The sequence below is a fragment of the Budorcas taxicolor genome, chromosome 18 (genome assembly GCF_023091745.1).
Source record: "Budorcas taxicolor isolate Tak-1 chromosome 18, Takin1.1, whole genome shotgun sequence".
Taxonomy (NCBI): Eukaryota; Metazoa; Chordata; class Mammalia; order Artiodactyla; family Bovidae; genus Budorcas; species Budorcas taxicolor.
Window position 1 is genome coordinate 67,016,064 of NC_068927.1, and position 10,701 is coordinate 67,026,764.

The 10,701-nt window shown below is 48.7% G+C and overlaps 1 protein-coding gene across 1 annotated transcript; it reads right to left on the reverse strand.

Moving 5' to 3' along the window:
• Nucleotides 1–2,113: 2,113 nt before the first annotated feature.
• Nucleotides 2,114–9,444, reverse strand: ZNF550 (zinc finger protein 550). Its single transcript, XM_052656901.1, has 3 exons — nucleotides 9,294–9,444; nucleotides 8,396–8,491; nucleotides 2,114–3,120 (listed from the first exon to the last, which is right to left on the reverse strand). Exons 1-3 carry the CDS (start codon nucleotides 9,442–9,444, stop codon nucleotides 2,114–2,116), a joined length of 1,254 nt encoding a protein of 417 aa, XP_052512861.1.
• Nucleotides 9,445–10,701: the final 1,257 nt, after the last annotated feature.

Genomic DNA, 10,701 nt, shown 5'->3' on the forward strand with positions numbered 1-10,701 from the left:
GACTGGTTCCAAATAGGAAAAGGAGTACATCAAGGCTGTATATTGTCACCCTGCTTATGTAACTTATATGCAGAGTACATCATGAGAAACACTGGGTTGGAAGAAGCACAGGCTGGAATCAAGATTGGCAGGAGAAATATCAATAACCTCAGATATGCAGATGACACCACCCTTATGGCAGAAAGTAAAGAGGAACTAAAAAGCCTCTTGTGAAAGTGAAAGAGGAGAGTGAAAAAGTTGGCTTACAGCTCAACATTCAGAAAACTAAGATCATGGCATCTGGTCTCATCACTTCATGGCAAATAGATGGAGAAACAGTGGAAACTGTCTTATTTTGGGGGGCTCCAAAATCACTGCAGATGGTGATTGCAGCCATGAAATTAAAAGACGCTTACTCCTTGGAAGGAAAATTATGACCAACCTAGACAGCATATTGAAAAGCAGAGACATTACTTTGCCAACAAAGGTCCATCTAGTCAAGGCTATGGTTTTTTCCAGTGGTCATGTATGCATGTGAGAGTTGGACTGTGAAGAAAGCTGAGCACCGAAGAATTGATGCTTTTGAACTGTGGTGTTGGAGAAGACTCTTAAGAGTCCCTTGGACTGCAAGGAGATCCTACTAGTCCATTCTAAAGATCAGTCCTTGGTGTTCTTTGGAAGGAATGATGCTAACGCTGAAACTCCAGTACTCTGGCCATCTCATGCGAAGAGTTGACTCATTGGAAAAGACTCTGATGCTGGGAGGGATTGGGGGCAGGAGGAGAAAGGGACGACAGAGGATGAGATGGCTGGATGGCGTTGCTGACTCGATGGACGTGAGTTTGAGTGAACTCTGGGAGTTGGTGATGGACAGGGAGGTCTGACGTGCTGTAATTCATGGGGTCGCAAAGAGTCGGACACTACTGAGAGACTGAACTGACCTGAATGATACTTTTAGTATTCCAATTTCTTAGTAGTTCAAGTAGCTCATGACTCAAGCCTTCATATTTCTCACAAATAATTAAGTGCCTAATGGCTGGGGACAGCAGTGAACATATAAAAATAAAGGGCTGCACCCTTTTCCTCTCTCAAATACTGCCCCTCAAAAATAGAACTGATCAAAAACAGCAGCAGCCTTGGCAGGAAAGTCTGGAAGAGCTTGCAAAAGCACTTCCGTTGTTTGTTTGTGCTTCCCTAGTGGCTCAGACGGGAAAGAATCTGCCTGCAATGCAGGAGATCTGGGTTCAAGCCCTGGGTCAGGAAGATCCCCTGGAGAAGGGCATGGCTACCTACTCCAGTATTCTTGTCTGGAGAATTCTATGGACAGGGAAGCCTGGCGGGCCAAGGCCCAGGAGGTCACAAAGAGTCTGACATGACTAAGTGATGAACACTTTCACTTTTTATGTTTATAATCTTCCTCTGCATCCCCTCCACCTCCTTGCTATTTTTCCTTTGGCCACACTGTGGGGCTTGCAGGATCTTAGTTCCCTGACCAGGGCTTGAATCCAGGCCCTGAGCAGTGAGAGCACAGAATCCTAACCCTGGACCACATGGGAGTTCCCTTGTTATTTTCCTTTTCAACATAATGCTGAGATGGCCTCTTAAGCGCAAACCCAAGGGAGCCCTGGGGCTGGAGGTTGCTGTAAGTGAAAACGCCCCGGAGTTTGTCCCCTCTGTGCTTCCTCACAGGAAAAGCCCGAGCTCCGTGAGGTTCTGACGTGGCTCTAGCGTCACAAGTGGTGGATGACCTGCCACAGAACTTTTCTCAAGGCGATAATTAGGTGGTTCCTGTTCACTACACCATCTCAGGTGGCAGAAGACCTTTCTCTTTTAGCTCAGGTTATCTGCAGGCTGTTTCTTCCCAGTGTGTGCTCTGAAGTTGACAGAGGTGGACCCACGGGTGACAAGCCTTCTGGCTTAGTTTCTCTACAGCCTGAATCCTCCCATGATGGGGGGCTGAAGGCTCCGGATATTTACTGCATTCCCAGGCGTCTCTCCCATGTGACCGACTGTGGGTTTGAAGAGGGAACCAAAAAAGCCTTCTCCAGCGTTCTTTGCTGGCAAGAACTTTTCCGCTCCAGCCTGGATCTCCTCCTTAAAGACGAAGGGTGAGCAGCGGGTGAAGGCTGCCTTCTCAAGTGTGAACCCGCTGGTGCTGCAGGAGGTGTGACCTGCGCTTGAAGGCCTTGCCGCACTGGGAGCACTTGAATGGCGTCTCCGCGGTGTGGATGACCGAGTGCTGCAGGAGGTAGGTGCTCCGGTGGAAGGCCTTCCCGCACTGGGTGCAGGTGTACGGCTTCTCGCCGGTGTGGACCCGCTGGTGCTGCAGCAGCTCCGAGCTGCAGCGGAAGGCCTTGGCACACTCCGCGCACTCGTAGGGCTTCTCCCCGGTGTGGATGACGTAGTGCTGGATGAGGTGCGCTCGGTTGCTGAACGACTTCTCACACTCTTTGCATTCGAAGGGTTTTTCGCCCGAGTGGGTCCGATGGTGGCGGATGAAGGTGGAGCGGTGGGTGAAGGCCTTGCGACACTGGCTGCACTCGTAGGGCTTCTCCCCGGTGTGCACCGGCTGGTGCTGCAGGAGGTAGGACCTGCGCTTGAAGGCCTTGCCGCACTCAGCGCACTTGTACGGCTTCTCCCCGGTGTGGATGAGGTAGTGGCGGATAAGCGTGGAGCTCTGGCTGAAGGCTTTCCCACACGCGTTGCACTCGTAGGGCTTCATGCCCGTGTGAATCCGCTGGTGGCGCACGAGGTACCATTTCCTGTTGAAAGCCTTCCCGCACTGCTTGCACTTGTAGAGGCGATGAATGGGGGAGCCTCTTCCAGGTGGCTGTGGGTCACGTTCGTGGAGAACATCCTCCTGAGAGACTCTCTTCTGGAACGCTCCTGAGTGCAGACCATCACCTGCCCCTAAACCGTCATCCTCAAGGGTCATCTTCCCCGGATGGGCCTGCTTGCCAGCGTCCACCTCTGGCTTCTCTGGAACTCTCCACATTTCCAAGAGCCCTTGTGCAGCCCCGGCTCGCCCCAACCTGGAGTCCCAGGAAGATCCCAGAGTCAGGCTTCCCTGGAGCAAGGCTTCCTCAGATAAAACTGGTTGAGAATTGCTTGACTCTCTGGTCTGACATTTTGGTCTGTCACCTGGAAAGAAGCCGATACATGAAGGAGGGGTTTTAGTGATGCAGCAGGGAAGGAACTAAAGCGACACTTCAGTGGACAAACGAGGAGAGAGCAGCACCTCTGACACCTGCTGTGGCTTCACACCAACATAACCTAGATTTCCAATTACTTTTTATGATCCTTGTACCCTGACAGCACGAAAGGGGTGAGCCGAGGGCAAGCTGGGCGGGAGACAGAGGACCTGGAGCAAGGGAGGGAGGACAGTTTCAGTAACACTGTCTGGAGAGCATTTGCCCCGAGGATTGATGCCTTGGTTCTATAAGAGTGCAGGAATATGCCACCTTGTGACACTGGGAAGAAATAGCCCATCTTCCCTGAGATGTGTTGTGTGTGTGTGTGTGTGTGCGTGCACGTGTGTGTGTGTGTGCGCGTGCGTGCGTGTGTGCTTGGTCATGGCTGACTCTTTATGACCCCCATGGACTGTAGCCCACCAAGCTCCTCTGTCCATGGGATTTCCCAGGCAAGAATACTGAAGTGAGTTGCCATTTCCTTCTCCAGGGGATCTTCCAGACTCAAGGATCGAACCTACATCTCCTGTGTCTCCTATGTTGGCAGGCAGATTCTTTACCACTGTGCCACCTGGGAAGCCCATAAGCTGGGTCCTAATGCAGACACGGGAGTTGCCAGAAAGAAGGATGGGGTACTGGGTTGAAATAGAAGAGTACGTGTGAGTAGATTCACCCCTAGAGGCTGCTTAAGAATTATAAGAAAATGGACTGTTACTCAGCCATGAAAAAAGAAGAAAAGCATTTACAGCAACACGGATGAACCTAGAGAGGGTCATACTAAGTGAAGTAAGTCAGACAGCGAAAGATAAATATCATATCACTTACATGTGGAACCTAAAAAAACCCCCAAAAGATACAAATTCAACTTATTTACAAAACAGAAACAGACCCACAGACAGAAAACAAACTTATGGTTATCAAAGGGGAAAGGGTGAGGAGGGAAAGACAAATAGGAGTTTGGGATTACTTGATACACACTATTATATATGAAATAGATAAATGGCAAAGACCTCCTGTATAACACAGGGATTATACTCAATATCTTGCAATAACCAATACAGGAAAAGAATCTGCAAAAGACAACTGACTCACTTTGTCATACATCTGAAACTAACACAACAATGTAAATCCACTCTACTCCAATTTTTAAAAAGAGGTGCCTAGAAGATGACCTGGGAGGTAATAAGTGTTATCTAAGTAGTTGATGCTTCCCTGCTGGCTCAGTGGTAAAGAAAGAGAAATGGGTTCGATCCCTGGGTCAGGAAGATCCCCTGGAGAAGGAAATGGAAACCCACTCCAGTATTCTTGCCTGCAGAATCCCATGGACAGAGGAGCCCAGTGGGCTATGGGGTCCATGGGGTTACAAAGAGTCAGACATGACTTACTGAGTTAACAAAAACTAAAACAAGTGGTTGATACACAAAACACTGAAAATAGTGCCTTAAAAGAAGAGAACGAATTCCCTGGCAGTCCAGTGATTATGACTCATATCCTCACTGCTGAGGACTGGGCTCAGTCTCTGGAGATCCCGCAAGCCTTTGTGACGTGGCCAAAAAGGAAAAAAAGAGTTAGAAAAAGAAAACAGCACGAGAAGCCTGGTGAAGGCAATACTACAAGGGCGGTGATAGGAAGGAGACAGTGAACATCTCAGAAAAGAAGGGGCAGAGGGACACACCCGGCCAAATGGTAGGAAACATAATTTTCCGCTGCTGAGGGGCATTAATGTGGTGTCAGCAGGAAGGGCTCTGGAGTCAGAATGCCTCAGTTCCAGGTGTGGTTTGTGGGACCTTAGTTCCCTGACCAGGGATCAAACCCTCGCCTCCTGCAGTGGAAGCATGCAGCTCTCACCACTGGCCCGCCAGGGAAGTCCCTTCTCTCTTCTCTAAGTCATAATTTTCTCACCTGAGAGACAAGAAGACTGTTTCTCCAGCGGACACGAGGGTTAAATGAGAAAATGCCTGTGAAGCTCTTGGCACAGTTCTTGGTGCCGTGTGAGTGTTTATGGTGGTTAATTTTGTACATCAAGTTGGCTTGGTGATTGTGCCGAGCTCTTTGTCCAAATACCATTCGGCATGCTGCTGTAAAGGTACTTTTTAGGTACTACTGACAGTGAAATTCTCAGACTTTGAGAAAAGCAGGTTCCCCTTCATATGTTGGGCCAAATCTAATCAATTAGTAGCCTTAAGAGCAAAGACAGGGGTGGGAGGGAAGGCCAAGAGGGAGAAGAGGTATGTATGCCAATGGCTGATACATGTTAATGTATGGCAGAAACCAACATTGTAAAGCAGTTATCCTCCAATTAAAAATACATAAATTTAAAAGAGAGAGAGAGAAAAGACTGAGATGCCCTGGGAGGGAAGGAATTCTGCCTCCAGACTCAAGGCTGCAAGCATCTACTCTCCCAGCTTACTCGCCTGCCCTGCGGATTTCAAAATCTCTCAGCTCTCACAATCATACAAAGCCAGATCAGTAGACTAGATCTCAATGGACACATGTCTCTTTTGGCTCAGATTCTCTGAAGCAGTCTAACGTCAGTATCCTCATTGCTTTAGGGGGCAGTTAGGATAACAGCAACTCCACCATCCAGGACAAGCCATCTTGTTCTACATGCCAAAGAAAGAGGCCTCAGAAGAAATGAACCTTGGTGATACCCAGCCTTGAGAACCGAAACTGCTGTTCAAGGCACCCACTCCCATCCTCAGAAAGAAACAAAGAAAATCTATCCACAATGACAGAGTGTCAACAGTGGGGATCGCAATAAGAGCAGCTACTGACAAGGATGGGGCCCCAGAACCTGCCACAGTCCTGGAAATATTCTAAATTTTAGGTGGGGTAAAGGATTCTTCAGTTTATATGTATATTAAAAAGTAAAGCTGAAAAAAAAAGTGAAGCTGAAATCCCACTCCTGGGCATATATCCAGACAAAACTCTAATTTGAAAAGACATGAGAGAGTCAATTTCAGGCTGATAAGAACTCTGGGGTCCCTGAGGAGGAGATAGCGGGTGTGGCGTTCTCAAGGAGGAGAAAAGGACAAACTCTTCTTTTCTACATTCCTTAGTCTTAGTCACATAAAACGTTTTTTTCTTTAACACAACTAAACAACTCAGCTTCAACTCTGTACTAAGGATTGTATAACAACAATGTATTCTGCTTGAGGACAGTTTCTTCTTGAAAACCTTCTGACTAATCCTGTTATCTTAAAATGTATATTATGGGTTATGGCAGAAAGTGAAGAGGAACTAAAAAGCCTCTTGATGAAACTGAAAGAGGAGAGTGAAAAAGTTGGCTTAAAGCTCAACATTTAGAAAACGAAGATCATGGCATCTGGTCCCATCACTTCATGGCAAATAGATGGAGAAACAGTGGAAACGGTGTCAGACTTTATTTTGGGGGGCTCCAAAATCACGGCAGATGGTGACTGCAGCCATGAAATTAAAAGACGCTTACTCCTTGGAAGGAAAGTTATGACCAACCTAGATAGCATATTGAAAAGCAGAGACATTACTTTGCCAACAAAGGTCTGTCTAGTCAAGGCTACGGTTTTTCCAATGGTCAGGTATGGATGTGAGAGTTGGACTGTGAAGAAAGCTGAGTGCCGAAGAATTGATGCTTTTGAACTGTAGTGTTGGAGAAGACTCTTGCGAGTCCCTTGGACTGCAAGGAGATCCAACCAGTCTATCCTAAAGGAGATCAGCCCTGGGATTTCTTTGGAAGGAATGATGCTAAAGCTGAAACTCCAGTACTTTGGCCACCTCATGTGACGAGTTGACTCATTGGAAAAGACTCTGATGCTGGGAGGGATTGGGGGCAGGAGGAGAAGGGGACGACAGAGGATGAGATGGCTGGATGGCATCACCGACTCGATGGACATGAGTTTGAGTGAACTCCGGGAGTTGGTGATGGACAGGGAGGCCTGGCGTGCTGCGATTCATGGGGTCGCAAAGGGTTGGACACGACTGACTAACTGAACTGAAGATCTTCCTATTGTCAGTTCTAATCCTGCCATCTTAAAATGCAAGTTGTGGGAGCAGGTCTAGTAAGATCTTTACAACCTTGAGACATTCTTTTGCAGATCTTTTTCTTCTCTTGTATTTCTTACTATATAAGTCCCTTTAATATTTGTTGTAAAGCTGGTTTGGTGGCACTGAATTGTAACTTTTGCTTGTCTGAAAAGCTTTTGATTTCTCCACCAATGAGGTGAGACATTCTTTTGATTCACTGTAATAACCAATTAAAAAGTATATAGGCCTCTTGCTAAGACTAGCAAGAGGGGCACTCACCGTCCCACTTCTGATGTCTCTATGTCAGAAGCTTTCTCTGTCCATTTTTCATTTTAATAAAACTCTGCTACACAAAAGCTTTTGAGTGATCAAGCCTGGTCCCTGGTCCTGAAGCTAAATCTTTAGAGATCATGAATCTGACATCGTTCACCACAGGCTGTCAGACACACGCACCCCTGTGTTCACAGCAGCACTGTTCACAATAGCCAAGACATGGAAGCAACCTAAATGTCCATCGACTGATGAATGGATGAAGGTGTGGCGCTTATATACAGCGGAATATCACTCAGCCATAAAAAAGGATGAAATTATACCATTTGCAGCAACACAGATGGAACCAGAAGATATTATGCTCTAGTGAAATAAGTCAGACAGAGAAAAACAAATGCCATATGGTCTCACTTATATGTGAAATCTAACTATATGACACAAAAGAACTTGTCTATGAAACAGAAACAGATTCACAGACGTGGAGAACAGACTTGTTGCCAAGTGGGGTAGTGATGAGGGGGAAGGACTGGGAGTTTGGGATCAGCAGATGCAAACTATTACATATAGGATGGATAAGCAGCAAGCCCTACTGTAACACCAGGAACTATACTGGATGTTCTGGGATAAACCATAGTGGAAAAGAATATAAAGAAAGAATATACATATGTGTATAACTGAGTCACTTTGCTGTACAGCGTAACTAGCAGAACACTGGAAATCAACTGTACTTCAATGTAATAGAGAAAATTAAAAAGAAAAAAACAAGGAGGAGGAGGTGTCTGGATCGCTAAACAATGGTGTGGTCCTGAGCTTGCCAGCTGATGCACACTAAACCTCGATGCGAGAGAAACCTCCAGACCCCATGAAGGGCTTCACATGGCATCTCAGAGGCGGTGGTCCCCGCATGTTCTGAAGGCTGCCATGAGCGCAACTGGCCAGCAGCTACCAGTTCCTACCTGGGCCGGTGCTATGCGGGAGGCCTCTGGTTCCTGTCCACAGCTTCTGCCCATGCTCCAGCAGGTGGATCAACTCTGGTTTGGGAATTGGATGCCCTGTGGATGGAGCAAGAAACAGGATACAGGTGTTTGATGAGAAGAATGAAACCCTCCACCCTGTCTGGGACTCTGTGACAGGAAGAGGCAGACCATCAATGTAGCTGCTCCCCAAGTAAATAAAGTATTGATTCATGACCTGGAACCAAGGGCGCACACACCACTCCAGGGCTTCAACTGCCGTAGAAGGTAGGGTCGTCTGTCTGCGCAACACCTGTGCCCTTGAACATCATTACTGGAAGCCGGGCCCGTGCAAGGGCACAGGACAGGACCCTGGGAAGCAGACGCTCCTTCCGGAACGTCTTTGATGATTCCTCCAAGTCACCCTGTGCTTCAGAACCACCCAAAGATGCCTAAGCCCAACCTCAAACCAAAAGAAACAAAACTGCTCAGGGTCACATCAAGGCATCAATAGTTCTCAATTCCCTGGTGGCACTGATGTCAAATGCTATGGAGGGCCTGCCTGCGTCACCTTCTCTTCAGAGAGCAGCCCTGCTACCTGGCTGTGGGGACACGTGACCCCACCAGGTTGGGGCAGTCAGCTTCCCGGCAGAGGAGTCAAGAACGGGGACCTCAGACTGATGCCCGAGGGTACTGGGCACCGGGATGAGGGCTGGTGTTCACAGGGACACTGCTTCTATCCCTCTGATCCCTGCTATATACACAGACCAGGCAGGAGGAGGAGGGCCCAGCAAACTCCAGGGCCTGTGGGGAGCAGCAAAGGTGACTCCTGTGACCTTCTGATCAGCCAGAAACCAGGAGGAGGCTGGGCTCCGCACAGGTCTAAGAGCTGAGCATGTACCTAGGGAGACCAGGAGCCCGCAGGTCTCCAGCATCACCTCCCGGAACAGGGTCCTCTGGTCCAGGTCAAGTTGTCCCCACTCCTCCCGGGTAAAGGTCACGGCCACATCCTTGAGGGTCACCACCACCTGGAGAGTCAAACACGGCAACATTGGTGATGTGCACTTGGGTGGGATCCAGCCTGTCACTGTGTTGCTGGTGAAGGTGCAGAGACCCAGGCCCGAATCGTGAGGCCTGCTGATGGCCAAGTTCTGGGCTGGGTTCAGGGGGGAAGCAGGTGCAGCCTTGGGACATAAAGCAGTTGTGGCTGAGAGGAAAGCCTCAGGTGAAGGAGGCCACGGGAGATGACACAGACAGTGGTGTTCCACGAGGTCGGGGGGCAGAGTAAGTGCTCTGAGATCCGGGGTTCAGATGAAGAGTCTGAAGTCTGACACTTGCTGGCAGTGTGACCGTAGGCACAACATCTCATCATTTCTCCAAGCATCAGTGTCACCATTAATACTATGCTCAATACCAATGTGCCGTGATTCTGAGAACTAAAGAGAAAATAACAGATGTGGGAGGGCCGGCACAGTGAAGTGCTCCATGTCTTTTGTGACTTTTAGTAATTCCCCTACAGCCCTCGAGGGAAAGGTCATCATCACCTCCCTATCTCAGCCAGAGCTCTAGGTCCAGGGAGCCCTAGAAGTCACCCATAACCTCAGATTTAAGCTACAAAAGCTGGGAAATGCCCTGGTTGCCCAGTGGTTAGTACTCCACACTTTCACTGACAAAGCCCAGGGTTCGATTGTTGGTTGTGGAACTAGGATCCCACAAGCCATGTTGCATGGTTAAAAAAAAAAAAAAAAAAAAGGAACAGAACTGGGAACTGAATATCCATCCAGCAAAAGACAGCAGAGAGTTACCAGAAGATGCGCAGGGGGGAGCCAGGGGTACCTCAGCCAGAAGGAAAATGGCCAGGAAAAGACTATCCTAAGAGGAGACACTGAGGCACAGGGGTGGGGAGAGAGACAGCCCTGCAGAGATCCGGGATCAGGGCCCCAGACAAAGGGAAATGCAAGGGCAAGAGCTGCACACTGGGCAGAAACGAGGGCAGCAAGGGAAGAACGGGAGGGGGGAGCATGGAGGAGCTCACAGGGCAGATGCAGTACAGCCCCGTGGGCCGCGGAGCAGGAGACCGTATTTACTGTAGGTGTGCTGAGCGCACCTGAGTGGGAGGCTCATTCATCCCACCATCTCCTGAGCACCTTTTATAAGCCTGGGCCATTCCAGGTCTTGGCAGAGAGCACTACAGGCGCTCAAGTTCTAGGGCTGGAAACAGATGCTAAATGAACAACTAAATAAATGGACACAACAATGTCAGAGGGACCAAAAGGTTCCAAACTCAAGAAAAATGAGCCAGAAGGCTG

Coding starts and splice junctions, on each gene's coding strand:
- ZNF550 (XM_052656901.1), bottom strand. CDS start 9,444: ATGTTGCCGTGTTTGACTCTCCAGGTGGTGGTGACCCTCAAGGATGTG. Junction 8,492..9,293: donor CGGGCTCCTGGTCTCCCTAG/GTACATGCTCAG, acceptor CTCCATCCACAG/GGCATCCAATTCCCAAACCA. Junction 3,121..8,395: donor CCCGCATAGCACCGGCCCAG/GTAGGAACTGGT, acceptor GCTTCTTTCCAG/GTGACAGACCAAAATGTCAG.